This window comes from Oncorhynchus gorbuscha, linkage group LG06 (genome assembly GCF_021184085.1).
Source record: "Oncorhynchus gorbuscha isolate QuinsamMale2020 ecotype Even-year linkage group LG06, OgorEven_v1.0, whole genome shotgun sequence".
Taxonomy (NCBI): domain Eukaryota; kingdom Metazoa; phylum Chordata; class Actinopteri; order Salmoniformes; family Salmonidae; genus Oncorhynchus; species Oncorhynchus gorbuscha.
In genome coordinates, this window is record NC_060178.1 from 20,717,543 (window position 1) to 20,738,796 (window position 21,254).

The 21,254-nt window shown below is 47.6% G+C and overlaps 1 protein-coding gene across 1 annotated transcript; it reads right to left on the minus strand.

The window, feature by feature from the left end:
* Positions 1 to 671: 671 nt before the first annotated feature.
* LOC124037663 (zinc finger and BTB domain-containing protein 7A-like) lies at positions 672 to 20,990 on the minus strand. Its single transcript, XM_046352607.1, has 4 exons — positions 20,910 to 20,990; positions 8,816 to 9,367; positions 7,213 to 8,129; positions 672 to 3,628 (listed from the first exon to the last, which is right to left on the minus strand). The coding sequence occupies exons 1-4, from the start codon at positions 20,937 to 20,939 to the stop codon at positions 3,211 to 3,213; spliced, it is 1,917 nt and encodes a 638-aa protein (XP_046208563.1). The 5' UTR covers positions 20,940 to 20,990; the 3' UTR covers positions 672 to 3,210.
* Positions 20,991 to 21,254: the final 264 nt, after the last annotated feature.

Genomic DNA, 21,254 nt, shown 5'->3' on the forward strand with positions numbered 1-21,254 from the left:
AATAAAATAGGAATACAACTGAAATCACAATACTAAGGCCCAAGAATGTCAGCCGTTTAAATGGTTACATATTTGGGAGGGGTAACTTCGAAGCCTAACACCTTACCGAACTATGGCTTTCATCAGACCTGTGCATAAACATGACCCTACACCGAGCTCCTGGCATTCAGGCTATACATATCAACCACCCATTACTACCTCCTAGTATTTGACTTGATCATTGTAGATGTCCACACTGACAGACTAATGAATACATTCATCTAAAAAGGAGTCAAACTGCTCAATAACAAATCCCAGGGAAATAAAGATTGCAACAGAATACATAGCGGTGAAAAGCTATGGAAAAGATGGTTTAGGGTGTGTGGATGTTTCAAGTATACTCACACACACACACACCCCTTAGTCAGCCACTACTTGGAAAATAGTATGTGAATGATGGAACTGCCTTGCAGTTGGAGTTGGTGTCTGACTGTGTTTTCTTCCCTGCGATAATATGTGGAGCTATGAGAGGGGAGCTGGTGAACAGATGGGTGGAGATAGTTTGTTTATCCAGGCTTGCCCTGAGACCCTCCAGCCATGCACAACCACTCACACACACTCCGGCCCCACCCCCTCCACTCGTCCCCTGCTCTGCATTAAGACATGAATATATATATATATATATATATATATATATATATATATATATATTTTTTTAAACCAAAACTTAACTTCAAGTGCAATCAGTTACATGGGGTTATTTTGTATTTTTAAAAGTTTGTATGGTCACAAAACCCAACATGTTAATTTCTGAACCTGCCTGAATTCTCTTAAGAGATCCAAAGCGCACATACATTTCTTTCTTTTTTGGCAGCTTGTCGTCAAAAACTGAACAAAACCAGAAAACAAGCTTAACGGCAGCACTTGCGTTGGGGATATTAAGCTCATTCGCCTTACTTTGTTTCAAAGTACCCGTTTCTTTGACAAAAGTGCCCTTCTCAGTAACAAAGTGCATTCAGAACCTGCTTCTTTCCCATTAAGGTGCAAAGGACTGATACTCAGGACACCGCATTGCAGCAATGGCAGGGGAATTGGATCTAAGTCACTGGCACGGCACCCTCTCCTCTGTGTGGTTAAGAGTGTACTGACCAAGACAAACATGTCCAGATGTATGTGAGCCAGTGGCCCATACCGAACACACGTCATAAGTCTGTAGAGCAACATCTAGTGGCTGCCCTCATGTTTTTCGCCCACTTTAGTGTCTGCCTGGTTTTTAGTGCGCCAGCAGTTTGGGGAGCGTGTTTGAACGTGCCCACAACTGGAGGAGCTGCTGACACTCCCAGCCCGTCTGTGAGTGAGTCACACTGCACTGATGTGGCCAGAGAAAAGACCCTGACTGCCACACACACAAACACCCAGCAGCAGTCCAGTCAGCCACTGAGTAGACCTTCTCTACCCAGGGCTCTATAATACCCTGCTCTCCACAGGCTGGTTTTGGGGCATTGGAGGACTAAAGTGGGAGAGAGAAGGCCTGATTTGAACCCGTTCTGCCTGGAAACATGGCTGTGCCGAGGAGATTATATTTTGGAATGCAACAGACATTGTGAAATCCCCCTCCACTCGCCCTCCCCTCGCCACCCATCCCCCAACACCCAGTTGCGCACTTATTTGGCCTTCCAACTTGGACAGGTATTTATTGCTCTCTTCACCACACAGGTTGCCTCGCGGTTTTCGTGGTCCCCGGGACAAAAAAAAGATTGGAATACGCACTATTACACACCTCCTTTCCCTGACGACCCCCTTTAAATATACATCTCTCTGTTGGGATATCTTTAGTAAAGCTGTGCAAACGTATAAAAAAGGTGCTCATCTCATCTCTGTCTATCCCTGCTTTTGGTCTCTTTCAACCTGCTGCTGGTTAGACACTGCCCTCTCTCCTCACACCAGGGAAGATTCTGTCAGAACTGCACAAAGTTAAGCACATAGCTAGTAACTCTTCTTTCTTTGGGCAGCAACTCTATACATCTCAATCAAGTGTTAAGTTTAGGACCAATGGGTTTCTCAATTCAATATACTCTAACATTCATACAGTTTCTTTTCTCTTTCACCCACAATCTTCACTCTGTGAGAAATCTGACATCAAGCTGAAGGAAACCCCAATTGGTAGGCTAATATATCTCAGCATTAAAAAGGGACCAATATAATCACCGCCTAACGTATCTACATGTATACAAATGTAAAGTGTCAAGTACCCAAAGCAGTCAACTCAAACAAGAAACAAACAAACGGGAAAAAATGAAGACAAATCAAAAAGAAAATAGAAAGGCTGAAATGTCAGGGTTGTGATTGGTGGTCAACGACGTGGTCACCTGGCAACATGACCATAGTAGTGCTTTAGAAACACCCCCCCCTGCTCTTGCGGTCCTTACCCCTGCAATGGAAGAGCCCCCCCCAAATGTGGATTCAACTCGACATTTAACATTTTAAAAAGATGAACCATAGATTTAAAAATATATTTTAAAGAGTAAGTGACACTTAAATCAAATCCTTGTCTGATTCTTTCTGGAGCATTTGAAAACAATGATTATTTCTGCATCAGAGGTGTGGTTGAGTTAATCTTGCATATATTGTCATATTCTGACAATACTACTATTTCTATAGTAACTGTACATTGTAGAAATGCAAAAGAATAGAAAAAGATCGGTTGCTTTCCATCTGAATATGAGAGATCACACTCCGTTCACCAATGCAGCAGCCAATAGATGTGGGACACCTCAAAGTTTGAAGGCTATGAAGTCCAAACCAATAGAATCTATTTTAACTGCATAGTTTCTCAGGTTTTTCTGTTGTTTGGTTATACATAAGCTTAAGCACTTTTGCCAAATGTACAGAAACCCAGATGAGGCAGAAATGACCCAGAAAGGAGACATCATGGAGGTGTGATTTGAAGCGTTCTTTGCTCTTTAACAGAACGCTGACTCGTGTGTGTGTGTGTGTGTGTGTGTGTGTGTGTGTGTGTGTGTGTGTGTCTACTCTGTTTCCTAAAGCAAAGGGATAAAATAAACGGAAAATATTAGATTGGTGACACCCTGATTTGGTATATAGAGGAATAGTTAGTTGTTGTGTTTATTTTGTTTGCCGTTGTTCATAGCGTGTTCTTTTCTCCCTTGGTTTTGGTGGCGGCCCCTCAGGGTCCCAGTATGAATATGGCGTCCAGCGTCCCTCCCTGTCTCAGTCCCCCGGCTCCCCTGCCATCTCCTGGGGCTGAGGACTGTGTGCATGGGCCCTGGAGGCCCCCTCCACCGCCGCAGCTGAAGCCGCCTCCATGCGCCGTCTCCCCCTGCCACTCCGAGGGCCGGGGCCCACCAGCCCCACAGGGACCTCCAGGAGCCCGGGGTCCCGCACACGAGGCTTGCGGCCACGGCGGGAGGGGATGCCGTTGCAGCCGTCCTTCTTGAGGTGGCGGTGCAGGTGGTCTGAACGCACAAAAGTTTTAAAGCAGCTGGAGCACTGGTAGGGCCGCAGGCCTGTGTGCACGCGCATGTGGTTCTTCAGGTCGTAGTTGTGGGCGAACGCAGCACCGCACTGCGTACACAGGTAAGGCTTCTCTCCCGTATGCTTACGCATGTGAACCTTGAGCTTGTCCTGCCTGCGGAGGAAGAACACAGAGGCTCAGTACAGAAAAACAATAGAATTGATTAGTACAGTAGGAACTCCGATAGCAACAAGGGTCGTTAAAATAAGAAGCAAACTACAACCATTAACCAAACAATAGGCTAAGAATCACAATCTTGAAAAATGACAATTTAAAACATGCCTGTGTTGACATTGAAACAAAATAGAAAATGTTCCACTACTTTGCAACATAGGCTACAGTACATATTGTTATGTGATCTTAAAGTATGGTGTTTGTCCAGGGTGAATGTGCTTATGGAGGCTGTTTGTCTCCCTGTGTCTATCTCCTTCACTATAACACCTAATGGACCTCTTCCAGGTTGTTTACTCTGCCATGGCAGCAAGGTCATTTGAGGACAGGCCATGAATAAATACAAAAGTTTGGAAAATAATAGTAGTGGTCACACGGTCTTAAGTGTGGATATTGTGGAAGAAAGGCCTCGTAAAGTTCCAGCCATGCTGGAATTGAAGATTCTTTGCTTGTAGAACTATTTTTTACTTTATTTTTTTCCTTCACACTTTTCACTTACAGTTATCTACACCATTTCTCAAAGTACATGTAGAGACCTGGCCCGGAGCTCAACGTTCACAGACAGTGTGGCTAGGTTCAGGGGAAATCTATTTCTGGTGCCGCTACCTTCAAAGAATATCACATATAACACTGGAAAGTGGAAATAAACTCAATTAACCAAAAATGCTTGTGAACGAAACTGTATATTTCTTCATTGAACCTTTATTTTAGATTAAGGGTCGCAGAAGCGTTAGTTTCTCTTGTCACTTTTTTTTGGACAAACCCAAAAAAGTGAGACTAATCAATGGGTCAATAGCTCCTCTTTAAATATCAGCAGCAAGTTTTCAGTGAAATTAAACTAGAAGACAAAACATACACTTTAGGATTACAGTCTGTAGAAGTGCTATCTTGTAAAAGTAGGACAGCTAGCTGTACACCTTACTAGTGCCAAGTTCAGGCCCCTCTACTTTATTAATTGAGGCTTCCCCCACAGGAGACTGAAAAGATTTGGCATGGGTCCCCAGATCCTCAAAAAGGTTGACAGCTGTACCATCGAGAGCATTCTGACTGGTTGCATCACCGCCTGGTATGGCAACTGCTCAGCATCCGACCATAAGGCACTACAGAGGGTAGTGCGTATGGCCCAGTACATCACTGGGGCCAAGCTTCCTGACATCCAGGACTTATATACCAGGCGGTGTCAGAGGAAGGCCCTAAAAATTGTCAAAGACTCCAGTCACCCAAGTCATAGACTGTTTTCTCTGCTACCGCACGGCAAGCGGTACCGAGGTGCCAAGTCTAGGACCAAAAGGCTTCTAAACAGCTTCTACCCCCAAGCTATAAGACTGCTGAACAATTAATCAAATGGCCACCCGGACTATTTACATTGACCCCCCCTTTGTTTTTACACTGTTGCTACTCACTGTGAATTATCTCTGCAAAGTCACTTTACCCCTACCTATATATACAAACTACCTCGACTAACCTGTACCCCCCCCACATTGACGCGATACCGGTAACCCTGTATACGTATAGCCATGTTATTGTTATTTTATTGTGTTACTTTTTATTTGATTTTTTTACTTTAGTTTCTTAACTCTATTTCTTGAACAGCATTGTAAGCATTTCACAGTAACGTCTAAACCTGTTGTATTCAGCGCATGTGACAATAAAACATTGGATTTGAATCAGTCCTTCAGCTTCCCTCACCTAACCCACCCAGTCATAATATCTGTCTCTCTGCCATCCTGCCCTTTAGCACCCAGAGTGCACCTAAACAAACCTCCGGAGTTAAGATAACTACTTAGCACCCACACAAGCCACATAGGGGCACTACTGCTACTATGGTTACACACATACAGTGACACAGGGTGAAATATTTAAAGGACAGGAGTGGTTTATTACAGTGCGAAAGCAGCACACTCGTAACCCTGATCAAATAGGATTAAGATTACAACACCCGCTTCCCACTTCACTGCCGATAGGCTGCATTTAGAAGCAAGCACATTTAGATCAGACTCGCCCGCCTGCGCAAAGGGTATATCAAAATATGTATATATAAAGGATATTTCATGTGGAAACCCTCATATTAAATGCTAAGGTGATGGTTTATATTCAGAATAATGTATTACAGCTTTGTCATTCTTCTGTATTTATTTAAAAAATATATTTTACATGTGATAAGGCCACACAAGAGAGCCAGAGATAATTACACACACCTGTGATAATCTGAAGTACCCCAAAAGCCCACTAGATGTCATTTGATAAAATTCAATATATTCTTTGAAAGTTACCAACATTCTGGTAGCTTTCTGGTAAACTTCAAACATTTCCAGTAATACACCCTCCCTTTGCAACCCTAGTCCTGGGTATTTTCAGTGTGCATCTATTTCCAATGCAAGTCCATTGACTCATTCATTAAGAAGATAGATTCAAGGAAGAGGTAGTGCTCTTAAAATACAGGGCAGCCTGACTGCGAGCAGACAGATTTCATTAGTTGGCTAAGGACTGGGAGAGGGAGGGGAGAGAGAGGGAGAGGGCTGGTCGTTTGGGAGGGAGGGGAGAGAGGAGGAGAGGGCTGGTCGGTTGGGAGGGAGGGGAGAGAGAAGGAGAGGGCTGGTCAGTTGGGAGGGGAGAGAGAGGGAGAGGGCTGATCGGTTGGGAGGGGAGAGAGAAGGAGAGGGCTGGTCGGTTGGGAGGGGAGAGAGAAGGAGAGGGCTGGTCGGTTGGGAGGGGAGAGAGAAGGAGAGGGCTGATCGGTTGGGAGAGGAGAGAGAGGTCCAGTCGGTTTTGTCGTGGGCAATAATCAACAAAACCAGGGATCACAAGTTCAAATTCCGGCATTGGCACAGATAGAGGGCACCGCTCGGCTTGTAACCCCCGTCAGTATCAGAACAGAAAACTTTACAGCAGCTTCCTCCTAGATAACGTGTCACAACCCTCTTTTATACCACCTGTTACCATTCCAGGACTTTACCATGAGCCATGTCTTTATAAAACATGTCTTCATGACACCCTGATTACCTCCACTAGATGAAATATCAAACATGTTCATCTCTGATTAACATTTTCCAGAAAGGTTTTGGCAAAATGATTCACATTACCACATAGATAGGGGACATCAGAGCGGCAGGCAGCCTAGTGGTTAGAGCGTTGGACTAGTAACCGAAAGGTTGCAAGATAGAATCCCCGAGCTGACAAGGTAAAAATCTGTTGTTCTGCCCCTGAACAAGGCAGTTAACCCACTGTTCCTAGGCCGTCATTGAAAATAAGAATTTGTTCTTAACTGACTTGCCTAGTTAAATAAAAAAATGGTTTACTATGCTTTCAGCTATGTTTCTCACTTTAATTTCAGGATAGTACATTAATTAGTACATTAGTAAATTAATTAATTGACAGAGAGCAAACATTTGGCTAAGCTAGCATAGCTCATGCTAAGTAAGACTGTCCTTGGCTGTAGGACAACAGTGGTCTTGTTTTTGCTCCATCACGCCTCCTCACCATGAGTAGATGTGACATGGGTGGTCAATGCATTAATTAGGGCGTACCTGGTGAAGCGCACTTTGCAGATGGCGCACTCATAGGGCTTCTCTCCCGTGTGCGTGCGGATGTGGCGGGGTAGCTTGCCTGCACCCTGGATGACCTTGGAGCAGATGGGGCACTTCTGGAAGGCCTTGGAGCGCATCTTCCTCTCCCCACCCCCCCTCTCTTCTCCTCCCTTTCCTCCCCTCTCTCCTCCCCCCCTCTCTCTCTCTCGGCTAGAGCCGCCCCGTGCCGTCCAGAGGGGCAGCAGTCCCTGTGAGACGGCGGCAGCGGCATCTTCGTGCTGCGTGCTGTTAAAGTAATTCAAGTAAAACTCCACGTCCGGGTCCTCTCCCTCCCCCAGCTCCTCCCCAGCCGCGGCCCGCTCCTTCTGCCTCTCGATGGAGTCCATCATCTTCTGCAGGAGGGCGCTGGCCGAGCCCCTCTCTCCATCCCGCCCCCCCTCTTCCTCCCCCTCTTCCTCCATCTCCAGTTTGGGCTTCGTTGGGAGGTAAAAATGTCCGTTCTGGGCTGGGACGTAGAAAGAGGCCCCTGGCCCCCCTCCGTTACCCCTGGCCCAGGCCAGCATGTCCCTGCCACTTTCAGAGTGCTCCACTTCCCCTTCGTCCTCCTCATCCTCATCCTCTTCATCTTCAGGGTCTTGTGTGGGGGCCTGGGTCAGGGCGAGGTCCAGGGGAGAGTAGTACTCTCTGGGGCCCCCGGGGGCCCCGTTGCTTTGGGCCCCATTGCCATGATTAAAGTGCAGGTTTGTGGGCATGTCCCTGAGCTCTGGCGTGCTGCAGCTGCTGCTCCAGTGGGCCCCTCTCTGGAAGTACTGTAGATACTCCTGGGCCCGCAGCCGATTCCCCTGCTCCACCTCTCCTCCTCCACCTTTCCCCTCCTCCTCATCATCATCCTCTTCTTCTCCTCGCTCACTGCCCGCCTACAAAAGAATAAACAGGATTCCATTACACTCATACAATGTCTAATAGAATGTGAGTGGACACATGCATATCATATTCACACAACAGAAACATATATGACTATGAACATGGCCATGCTACTGCTATTCTACACGCTCCCCGTCATGCAAATGTTGTAGCTTAACTGCGATAGGTTTTGTCTGTAGAATGCAGCTTGTGAAAGCGCACCCTGTCCTGAGACTCAGAGACTGGTGTTGGCTTAGCGTGGGTAAATGTTTTGAGGTCAGCGTTATTGTGACCCCAGGGTGTGGATGTGTGTTTGGCAGTGTGTGAGAGAGACACTAATAAAGAGCATGATGTGATGGCCAGACAAAGACCGATGACTGAGTGTTAGTTTGTTAGCGTGACGCGATGAGGTTGTGTGGTACGTGGTCTGTGGTGGCGCATTTGGATGGAGCTCCAGAATGGCACTTGCAACACAATAGTTTTAACAACTCAAAACAAGAGTGGTTTGACTGGTTTCCACAGAGGCCATACTGAATACATGTATTTTAACTTTCAGAAACTTTGGATAAGAAGGTTTGTTAAGTGACCATATTTTGATGCGAGGCCTGTGATGTAATGGTAAGACAGAGACTGTTAATGGTAAGACAGAGACTGCTGACGGAGTGTTGGTAAGTTAGCGTTGTCATGATGACCAGCCTACCGGCGGGGAGAGCACTTTGGTGTCCAGCAGGTGAGTGCAGACTTCCTGGACAGGCGAGATCTCCAGCAGGTGGGCAGCGGCCAGGATGTCTCCCACGGAGCTGTGGCTGACGGTCAGCGTGGCTGTGTAGGCAAAGTCCAGCAAGGCGCCTAGGGCCTCGGCCGCCACAAAGTCGATGGAGTAGACGTGCTGCTGGTCGGCAGTTGGACCAGAGGTGAACAGCTTGTAGAAGTAGGGGCTACAGGAGGCCAGGACCGAGCGGTGGGCGGGGAACTCCTTCTCCTGGTTGACCAGGAGCACGTCACACAGCAGGCCGCTGAGGCGCTGCTTGTTCAGGCTGCCCAGGATGTCTGCGCTGTGCTCGGGGAAGGGGATGCCCACCAGGCCCTCCTCCGCCACCTCCCCTCTCCCTCCTCCTCCACCCCCAGTGCCCCTGAGCCGCCGCCCGCCCCTTCCGCCGGCTCCCAACGACATCTTCCACCAGCCTGCCGCAGAGCCGCCAATCACAGCCGCCGCCCGCGTGTCCGTCCTGCCGTCTGTCCGTCTGCCTGTCTGAGGGAGGAAGAAGACGGGGAGAAAAGGAGGGGAGAATCAGTTCTCAGTCTTTAAAACACAATACACAGATGCCCAATTCAATTCCTAGCCCAAAGTCCTAGGGATTTGGTAGGTATTACAGTAGCAATATGGTAATAACATTTGAGGACACCGAGGTCCAGACCACTGTATTTTTTTCGAATTTGAAAAAAAGTTTAATAATACAAATATATATATTTTGTACACAAAGGAAATCAATCTAAATATTGCTCAAAGCTCAGAACATTGATATTTTTCATAGGATTGAGTTCTAATCGCGCCTGCTTGTTTGCAAAAGAATGGAATCATGAACAGTGGTTTGCTCGTTATGTTCGCCTGCGCCCCCGGATTTGCCATTTTAGCAGCACATGGAGTTTATAGTTTTACCCATCATTTTTTACCACCACATCACTGATATTAATACAGAATCGTAAATTATATTCTATTTGTTGACCCCTTTTTCTCCCCAATTTCATGATATCAAATTGGTAGTTACAGTCATGTCCAATCGCTGCAACTCCAGTATGGATTCGGGAGAGGCCAAGGTCGAGAGCCATGCGTCCTCTGAAACACGACTCTGCCAAGCCGCACTGCTTCTTGACACACTGTTCGCTTAACCTGGAAGCCAGTCGCACCAATGTGGCAGAGGAAACAGTGTGCAACTGTAGACAGCGTGCATGCACCCGGCACGCCACAAGGAGTCGCTAGACTGCGATGGGACAAGGACCTCCCGGCCGGCTTAACCCTCCTCTAACAATTGTGTGCCGCCACATGGGTCTCCCGGTCACAACCGTCTGGGACACAGTCTGGGATCGAACCCAGGTCTGTAGCGACTACTCTAGACCACGCCGCCACTTTGGAGGCCCCGTAAGTAATAGTCTAATAATTGATAATACGATCATCTATGTGCTCCATTGATGTCTGTCTGTGAGGAGCTTGATTAGTAATGGCTCGGAATACAAATGTGAACGCTACGTAATTTCGGAAAAGAGATATACATGTAAAGAGTTGATGATTTTATGCAATTCATCATTACAACTGACTGAACAGCCGCTGATGCTAGGTGTCAGTGTGATTCAGTTCTCATATTTCCCCCATTTCCGGAGTATAACATTACAGTGGTATAGCTAATAGCTGGTGGGAGGAGCTATAGGGGGACGGGCTCATTGTGATGGCTGGAATTGAATTACTGGAACAGAGTCTACAATGTGGTTTCCATAGGTTTGATACCGTTCCATCTATGCCATTCCAGTCTTTACAATGAGTCCATGATCCTATAGCTCCTCCCACCATGCCTGCTCTCCTAATAGGCTGTGTGTTTCTAGATGGACTGAGGTGAATGAACCTACACTAGCTTGTTTTTGCTGTTCTCTAAACAGACATTTACATTTACATTTAAGTCATTTAGCAGACGCTCTTATCCAACAGCATTTGATCTTTTTTTTCTCCTTATACAGAAATGCAGTAAATGATCTTCAAATGATCTTCTTAAATGATCTTTTCTCTGTAATGTTTCCATCCACCCAGATATATAAGAAGTGCCTCAGGGTAAGGGCTGGTGGTTATTCAGAAATTGTGTAAGAAAGTCATTTAAAGTGCCTTCACACCTGTGAGTATACATGAAAATAATTTTGTGTTGAAATTTTGCTCATTAATGCCACAATAATGTGGCGTGCCATTAATACCCACTGGGCACACACTGGTTGAATTAGTGTTTATTCCACGTCCTTTCAATTAAATTACGTTGAACTAACTAGGTCCGCGACGATATCAGTATTGCGATGCTCGTTTATGTGTAATGGCAAGGACCTTTTTAGGAAAAAAAACCTAATGTTGGAAACAAACATCATTATGTTGTCATCCAGAGTCAGATTAATTATTTTCCAAACTATAGCCCACAAAATGTTTTTAAAAGAACAAAAGAGTGAACTGCTTCGTGTTTTCATTTTCACCATGGAAAAAACCATTACGATGCTGGTATCTTCACAGCCCTAGAACCAACGTGGTATAAAAGTTGATAATGTGGATCAATCACTATTAAATCATGTCAGTTCCTAAATCATGTCAGTTCCTCCAGTTTAGCTGAAGAACTGAAAGTTTTCAAAACGTCTGATTTCTCTTGCCAATAGCCCATCACTACAGTCTCTACAACACCAGGCCCCAGAGTTCATTAAAGAGCCTGAAGGGCCTGGAGGTGAGCCATGTTGTAACATCACCACCATACAAACACTACAGATACCATTGATTTCACTGACAAACAGCTACTGGCCGACATACTGGCTCCACAGACCAATCTAATTGAAACTACAGTATAGCTATGGCATACATCCTTTTTGGCCAACATCTCCCATACATAGTGTTGAAATAGCTGTCATCCATGCTGTATCTGTAATGCTGGATGTATTGGCCCACTGCTGAACCTATTACCATGAGAGAGTGAAGGGCAGTTTGAGGGAGAGCAGGGAGGATCAGAGTGCATGCTGGGAGGAGGAGCAGGGCCGGGACTGTACAGCAGCCTGTGCGTCGCTCTGTGTCAGTTAGGAAAGGGGGAGGAGTGGGGCGGGGGTTACAGACCCCGTGGAAAAACCTCACTGGAGGAGGAGGACACGCACAAGCTGCGAAGGAAAGGTATTAAAAAGGGAGGTTGTCAATCCGGTCTGAGCCGGTTACCCCACCCTTTACTGTGTGCCAAGTTTCAGGAAGGCTGTCCCCTCGCTCACGTGTGTGTGTGTGTGTGTGGGGGGTGGGTAAGATTAAAATGATCGACTGCAGCTTGCAATGCGCGGGGGAGGGGGGCTCGGCAACGCAAGTCCTTCCTGATTTGTCCATTTACAAACACACTTACACAAGCACAGACAAACACACACACACACATGAAATAAAGCCCCCTCACCCTTCTCCATCTGCCAGGAAGACCCAGCAGGGGGTGAGGCAAGTGGGATTATTCTCTATAAGAGCAACGCATTCAAATGACATTCCTTCAGATTAAGCCTCTTGGTATATACACTAGCTGTGCTCAACCTGGCTGCCTCTCCTCTCCCCTGCTTGGCTCTCTCCCACACCTCCTCACAAAGCAACGCCTCTCTCCACACCTAGAGATCTGGCACCGCAGCAACACTAACCACAGGTCATACTCCGGTAACGCTCTCTGAAAAGTCATCTCTGGGTAGTGCTAGAAACCTAATTGCACTTTCTCTGATGTTAACTCCACTCCTTCAACAAAGAGGAAAAATCCTTAACAAGGCCTGTCAATCATGCCACCTCATAATGTGTGACATTTAAATGCTTTACTATGGTAAACCGGTACATCTGTCTTGCGGTAATCTTAAAACAAACAAGCTTGCAAATGGAAATAATACTACTGTCCCACTTGGTTCCATGTGGAGTAGTTTGTGTCTTTTATTCATGACACAATGCCCTTTCATTTCGGCTCAAGCCAAGTTAGAGCACTTTCTTTCTCCTTTAACCCCCTACTATTTTATATGCACCTGACCACACCGCCACTACAACTTCTCCCATTGTTTTTCTGATAAAACTGCCCTGTCTGACGTGGGAACATTTGATTATCCTCCACCTCTCATTTGAATATGCTGAGGGAGGGGAGCGAGGACAGAGACGAGAGAGAGGGAGGGGAGCGAGGACAGAGATGATAGAGAGGGAGGGGAGCGAGGACAGAGACGAGAGAGAGGGAGGGGAGCGAGGACAGAGATGATAGAGAGGGAGGGGAGCGAGGACAGAGACGAGAGAGAGGGAGGGGAGCGAGGACAGAGACGATAGAGAGAGACACGAGAGAGAGAGACACGAGAGAGAGAGAGAGGAGAGGGAGAGAGAGAGAGAGAGAGAGAGAGACGAGAGAGAGAGACACGAGAGAGAGAGACGAGAGAGAGAGAGAGAGAGACGAGAGAGAGAGAGACGAGAGAGAGAGACGAGAGAGAGAGACGAGAGAGAGAGACGAGAGAGAGGGAGGAGAGAGAGACGAGAGAGAGAGACGAGAGAGAGAGAGAGAGAGAGAGAGAGAGAGAGAGAGAGAGAGAGAGAGAGAGAGAGAGAGAGAGAGAGAGAGAGAGAGAGAGAGAGAGAGAGAGAGAGAGAGAGAGAGAGAGAGAGAGAGAGAGAGAGAGAGAGACGAGAGAGAGAGAGAGAGAGAGAGACGAGAGAGAGAGACGAGAGAGAAAGATACGAGAGAGAGATACGAGAGAGAGATACGAGAGAGAGACGAGAGAGAGACGAGAGAGAGACGAGAGAGAGAGAGAGAGAGAGAGAGAGAGAGAGACGAGAGAGAGGAGAGAGAGACGAGAGAGAGACTAGAGAGAGAGAGAGAGAGAGACTAGACAGAGAGAGAGAGAGAAGGCAACCGCAGGGTTAACGGTCATGTCCTTCACAGTGTGGAAATAGATCCTGGGTGAGCCCACAGAGACCTCAGCCAAGTCAACCTGCTCTCACTGATGCTGCTGCTTACTGCACCAAGCTGCTGGGCTGGCCCCTGGTGCAAACCTGCTTACACATTATCCTCAGGACATACACGCCTGACCCTGGGTCACACGCAGATCTGTGGAGGCTGAGAGAAGTTAAAAACAGTCTCATAGGCTACCTCATACAGCCCAGTCACCCTTGAGGCATGCAGGTGTCCTGTCTCGTACACAGGAGCTAGGGGGAGAGAAAAGGCCAGGGCCAGGATGAACCTACAGAGAGAAAGAGGAGGAAACAACAATGCAAACAAACCTGATCCTGACACCTACTCATGGCTTGAAACATTCCTTATCACTTATTCATGGCTGTGGGTGACAGCGGCCACAGTGCCACATGGTGTCCCCAACGTCTCAGTTCCCAGGGCCACCACCGATCCAGCGTTGCCTGCCTAGTTTACTAGATCCTACTCTGCACACACAGGGTGCTGCTTTGCAAGTCAAACCATTACTTACTGCTGCATACACGCCCCCCCCCCCCCCCCACACCACCACCACCACCACCATGCATGCCCAGCAAACGCGGAGAACAGCTATCAAGATTAGATTTCGGGGACGATCCCATGCAAGACACTGAGCTGAACATCGACTTTCAGTTTCAGTTCTATTGAACTTTGTCTATTTGGCTTTTAACACCTGACTGTGATAAATGGGCTTCTGTCCTAGATAGAACCCTTCTTATTTAATGACCAATACAGTGACACCGTGTGGTTATACTGATAGTTATAAAACCTGTAATACACTGGGTGATGCGTTATATTGGAAATATAATCTCAGGTCAACTGGGACCAGGATGAAAGAAGCTACAGTCTTTGTCTGACACATACAGTTCATTCCTGGAGTAAAATGACTATCATCCTTACCCACGACAAGCTCAGGTGTTCCTTACATGACCAAAATGAAAGTCGCTGAAACTGAGTGTTTTGCTATGATGCTTTTGAAGAGCAGTCAACCACACACTTCTTTGTTTCCCTGCTGAAGGGAGCAACACAGAAACCAGAAAACAAGAATCCTTAGCAGAACAAGCAGTGCAAGTGTGTTGGGGATCAGAGGTATATCTGTGAATAATTTAACTCCAACCACACTGGAACAATTACAGTAGACTAGGGTATAACTCACAGAAGCATAGGGTGGGTGATATAGCTAGACAGCAGAGTGCAAACAGGTTATCTTTCCCTGGCTGACTGTCACGGGCTAAGACCAGCTCCCTGTTGATTGAGCCCAGAGAAAGGGAATCCCTGGACCGGGGTCACCAGGGTTCAAGGTCATGTCACAGCGGATATTACAGGATAATCAGAAATACTATGGGGAGGAGGGGGGCAGGGGCTGGCCAGTTCCAAGAAGAACATGATTCTGACTGAGGCTGAGCCTGGCCTAGTGTGGCTGTGTGAATCATTACTGCCAGGCTTCCCGGGATAACAAGCCTGATAGGTCCTGAGCAGGAAGAGGGCGAACAACTGATAAAACTGGAGGTGGGGCTGTGCTGCTCAACTTGAAACACGGCAGACGGCTGCCAAGAATCAGACACAATGCCCCTGACTGAAAGGTAGTGGGCGAGGCAATCTTAAACAAACTCACAACCTTCACATCAGAACAAGGAATACTGTAAATGTAATGCACTTCGAAAGTGTCTGAGACTCGAGAAACCTTTTCTTAGCCCCTGTAAGAAACTAACCCTTCACACTGCAGGAGGGGTTAGACACCATTATATAAAGTCCTTTTATCATGTTTGTCAATAAAGGTTAAGTGCAAGAGGAAGAGGGAGATTTTTATGATTTCATATCAAAGGTCTAAGTTCTTTAAGGGTACCATTACCCCAGAGATCAAGAGATAGATGGAGAGCCACTGTCGGGAATCAATAACTGACTATTGTATGGGTTTACAGTACCATCCCCCTTCTCCTAGCAAAGTAAAGTCAACCAAAGTGAAGGCTCTACTTGGCTTTCCTTGCCTCACTCCTCCAGCCTGAGCTAGCTGGTCCAGAAACAGACTTGCAAATCTGGCAGCACCGTTTCAAACAGAGACACAACCTCTTCTACTGCTGGAACTATACTTCCCTAACGCTGCCATGCTGTCAGTCAGGAAGTAGTGGATCCAAACTCACAGTAGCACAAAAATCAGCTGCACCCCTAGTAGAGCCAGGCCCAGCAGCAGTAGCCCTCAGCCCTGCGCCATTCTGCGCAGGCGGCTGTGCATTGTGTGCAGAGGACTTCCTGTGTGTCTGTGACAGGCGTGTAACAGAACCCGCTCTGTTATCAGATGACCATCCCTCTCTCTCTCTTCCAGACACTGCACTGCGCTGTGCCCCTGCTGGCCAACCACATCGCCCACATCCCCTTCAGCCTGCTGAGAAGGCTAGAACAACGTCTGGAAATGAGACAGGAACTCACCAGCCATGAGATTGTCATATGCTACCCTCTGATCACAGGAGACTTAAGCGAACACTCCTCTCTCCATACGTAGTACCAAGGTCAACATGGGATTTCTCAGACAATAGATTACTCAGACAAAAATGTGTGACATCTTGGAGACAACCCACCGCGTAAAAGGAAAGTGTAAAAAGTGAAGTCCCACTCACAACACAACAGCCTATTCTTACCCTGGCTGCATCTCAGCCTCTAATTTGATCAGGTTATGTGAGCTGCTTCATAACCCAGCAGGCCCAGGACAGCCCCTATCACTCCCCCCAGACTCCACAACAACAACAACAGACAGAGCCATGTCTGTGTGCCTGTCTACTTGGGACAAGAACAGTGGGACATTTTGCTGCTGACAAGGGGAGTTCCCCCTTAATAAATGGGGAAGATTATAGTTCAGTGCACCACCCAAAAGCAACATTACCCCAAAATGAGGCCTTCCAAAGACTGTCAGTAAGCATGCATGCAACCTGTCTCCTCCTGTCACTGTGGACCTGCTAGTTTGGGGCATTATGGTGCACAACATACAAGAATATCAAACTGTATTCAACATGCTCACCGCCAAATTGATGGGTGGTGTCTAGGGCCTACCCACAGCCACTGAAGTCCCCTGCAATTCCCCTGGATGCTATTGTGGGTAACATGGAGAGTCCCAACTTAACCTCTTAGTGGAATTTATTCAGGCTGAAAGTAAGTGCAGCCTTTTGCAATTGGTACTCAGGGGTAGCAAAAGTAACATCAGAACACTTTGACATTTGACAGATGAATAATTTTTTAAAAACTGCCTCTGAAAGCTATCTAAACACCTCTCAGTTGTGGGTGTCTTTATTACAATACAATATGCCCCTTCCTCTCTCTCCTACCCACACACTTCAAAACAAGTCCAACAAGTATGGGTTGCCAGAAATATGCATGCGTGAATTAGAATGAGTTATGTTTCCTGCAACGTCTTTAGACAGACAGACAGACAGACAGACGGACGGACGGACGGACGGACGGACGGACGGACGGACGGACGGACGGACGGACGGACGGACGGACGGACGGACGGACGGACGGACGGACGGACGGACGGACAGACAGACAATAGGCTAAAATACATTGTGACACAAATTACAAATGCCAAGAGGGCTACTTGAGGTCAGCCGGGGAGAAGAACAACTGAAGGAGGGTGTGGGCAGCCGGGGAGAAGAACAACTGAAGGAGGGTGTGGTCAGCCGGGAGAAGAACAACTGAAGGAGGGTGTGGTCAGCCGGGGAGAAGAACAACTGAAGGAGGGTGTGGGCAGCCGGGGAGAAGAACAACTGAAGAAGGGTGTGGGCAGCCGGGGAGAAGAACAACTGAAGGAGGGTGTGGGCAGCCGGGGAAAAGAACAACTGAAGGAGGGTGTGGGCAGCCGGGGAGAAGAACAACTGAAGGAGGGTGTGGTCAGCCAGGGAGAAGAACAACTGAAGGAGGGTGTGGGCAGCCGGGGAGAAGAACAACTGAAGGAGGGTGTGGGCAGCCGGGGAGAAGAACAACTGAAGAAGGGTGTGGGCAGCCGGGGAGAAGAACAACTGAAGGAGGGTGTGGGCAGCCAGGGAGAAGAACAACTGAAGGAGGGTGTGGTCAGCCAGGGAGAAGAACAACTGAAGGAGGGTGTGGGCAGCCGGGGAGAAGAACAACTGAAGAAGGGGGTGGGCAGCTGGGGAGAAGAACAACTGAAGGAGGGTGTGGGCAGCCAGGGAGAAGAACAACTGAAGGAGGGTGTGGTCAGCCAGGGAGAAGAACAACTGAAGGAGGGTGTGGGCAGCCGGGGAGAAGAACAACTGAAGGAGGGTGTGGGCAGCCAGGGAGAAGAACAACTGAAGGAGGGTGTGGGCAGCCGGGGAAAAGAACAACTGAAGGAGGGTGTGGGCAGCCGGGGAGAAGAACAACTGAAGGAGGGTGTGGGCAGCCGGGGAGAAGAACAACTGAAGGAGGGTGTGGGCAGCCGGGGAGAAGAACAACTGAAGGAGGGTGTGGGCAGCCGGGGAAAAGAACAACTGAAAGTTAATAAACTAATACAGGAGTTCCCAAGGGCAGTGGGCAAAGTTTCCAGTGGCGGCTCATTCTCTACACTTCACTAATGAGGGGAAATTGTCCACAAGAGGTGTCACATTTTCTTCCATCATGTCACAGCTGTGCCTGAGGGTAAGGAGGGAGATATCATCTGTAGCAGACTCACTTATTACATTAATAACACCATTAATAACCATTACACCATTAATAACCACTAACATTACACACAATCACATTATTTTAGATCATCCTCATTTTAAATCATCCCAGTAAGTAAAGTGTTAAAATGTCATAGTGTGTATTCCTAAATCTTTAAGACAACAGTCTCTATAAACATGATGTGATCTACCTGCTCTGAACAGTGCCCTATTTACCAGCTTTTCATTAGTTTTTTATCTGCAAGTGGGTCAGGAGCTCTGAAGCCCCATCCCACTCTCTCTCTCACACACACCACACACACACACACAGAGAGAGAGAGAGAGAGAGAACCTGGTATTTATTTCCTCAGCTCTCCTCCTCCTTTCTCTTTCCTCAGTGTCAGGGGAGAGAGTGCAGTTTGAGCTCTTACCAGCTGGGCAGAAGCACGTGTCCCTTCCCCAGGCCCTGTCCGGCTCTCCTGTCTCCGTGTCTGGGTAGGGCCCTGCCTGCTGCCTCAGTACTGGAGCTTTTGCAGACAGGAAACTTCCGAGTGGCCCTAGTCATACAGGCAAGCCCTTGCCTGATTCCACACAAGCAGACACCTACTCCCCCCCTCTATTTTCAGCCCACTGCTCTTGCATATCTTCCTCGTCTGTGATTGGCTTGACAGCCGCTCACTCACCACACCTCCTTGCTGGGATAGGCTGGCAGCTGTTCCCTTTTCTGTATGGCCAAGGGCAAGGCACTCTGGGATGTAGAGTCCTTAAATGCTATTTGACCTGCTACACAGCCCAAGCTGTGAACTACGAGTCCCAGCTTTCCATCCCTCGCCACCCCCACTGCTCCAAGCCTGTTCCAACGTAAGCACTCAGGGCAGAATTATACACTACAGTATGTTGCTAGCAGGATGCCAGGTATTAAAAGTACAGATCAGCCATCAAACAGGGCCGTGCTGCATACTAACAAAAGGCTCTCGGCCAGAACCATCACAGCCAAACACTGTATTCAGTGAGACTACCCCTCTGTCTACGTTTTAAACACACTTCAAGAGGCCTGACCAAATTAAAGAGTCATTTCTATTCTGATCAATTCCAAACGAGGAGGAAAGGACCAACCCAGCAAAAATATATTTAAACACATTGCTCGTAACTTTTCCCTCAAAGCATGATTTCTTAGTGAATGACAAATTCTAAAAAGTTGTCATTTGCTTGTCATCAAACCTTGTTCTACATAATTATTTGTGGTTCCTCCTTTCTCTTGTTCAGAACCCCCCCCCCCCCCCCGCACATCCCATCCACCTCATCCTCTAAGTGCTTCCACCTGCCCAAAAAGTTAATGCCTCAAACACACCAAATAAAACTGAATCATCCCCAAAAAGGTAAAAGCAGGAATCAGATAAGTATTTTACCGGGAATAAAAACATATCCATAACTACTGTCTGCGACAACCCCCCCCCCCCCCCCTCCCTCCCTCCCTCCCCTCTTGCTCTTTCTCCTCTCTCTCTGTCCCCCTCCCTCATTCCTTTCTCCTCTCCTTCTGTGCCTGCTCCCTCCGGTCGACAGGCCCTGGGCGGACAGCGGGGTGTAAGCAAGCGGGGGTGCTTTTAGCTCACCTGCGATGGCCGTGGTGGTGCTTGTTATGGGTCAGCCCTCCTCTCCCTCCCTCTCTCTCTAACTGTCGTGCTGCTCAAAGCCCCGTATGCGCTAACCAAGCGCCAGCAGATCAACTCAATTCCCTTCCTGGTTTCTGGAGGGCAAAGAGGTCCCTCCCTTTCTCGCTCTCTCTCACCCTCTCTCTCTCTTAAAGAAACAGCATTCCACTAGATGTTTCTCTTGCTCTCCTCTCTGGGGAGAAAAATAAGAGAGATTTGTCTGCGATCAAGAATGGACATTTGTCATCTCAATGACATAATTCAAAATGAGCGCTTGACTTCATCGTCTTGCTGTGGGTACAGTTGACAACAGAGTCCATATTAATTGGGCATGAACTGTTTGTAGTTCTTACCTTAGTCTTTTCTCTTCTACCGAATCGCACCCACCCATCCCATAGCCTGAGGTCATAGTGTCCCACCCCAAAAACAAGCCTTGGTACATTCCAGGACACAGGGGCTGCCAGTAACCCCCTAGACTCTCAATCTCTCCCTCCCCCTTCTCACATTGTACTAGAATACCTGTACCTTTTACAGGTAAGACTACAGAACATGCCTCACCTCGTCATACTAATCCCACTTTTACCAACGCATCTTAGGTGGCGTGTAAGACAACCAGTCAAAATCAAATCGTTCGGCTTTATATAAGGACAACGCATTTTGACTGATTTCGAACAGGCCTACGCACTTTTTACATTTTCTACACTGCACACCTGGACAGTCAGTCAGATTGGGATGGAGATCTTCCATACTCTAAACAGGCATCACACGGAGTATGAACACGTTATCATGTATGAAGTGAAATGGCTTACCTTATGTATTGTGATGAAACAGCTAGCCATGACCGGTGTCTCCTTGGTCTGACTGGAATCTGTTGCACCCCACACAGTGTGGCATGGCTTGGCACTGTGAGAAAAACTAGGCTAGGCATGCTGTGACAGCATGGGGGAGGCAGTAACACACACCCAGCCTAGAGGGCAGTGTCAGCACTACAGCAGGTAGCAGAGGTAGTTCACAATCAGACAAAACACAGAATATAAAAAAATATATACATCCCTCAAACTCAACTCTGGACCTCGAAGGGTGTTCCACTGGATTGGTTCCATTTGAAATCAGGGACAGATTTAGACCTGGGACACCAGGTGGGTGCACCTCAT

Coding starts and splice junctions, on each gene's coding strand:
- LOC124037663 (XM_046352607.1), bottom strand. CDS start 20,939: ATGGCTAGCTGTTTCATCACAATACATAAG. Junction 8,130..8,815: donor CCAAAGTGCTCTCCCCGCCG/GTAGGCTGGTCA, acceptor ATTCTTTTGTAG/GCGGGCAGTGAGCGAGGAGA. Junction 3,629..7,212: donor TGCAAAGTGCGCTTCACCAG/GTACGCCCTAAT, acceptor CTTCCTCCGCAG/GCAGGACAAGCTCAAGGTTC.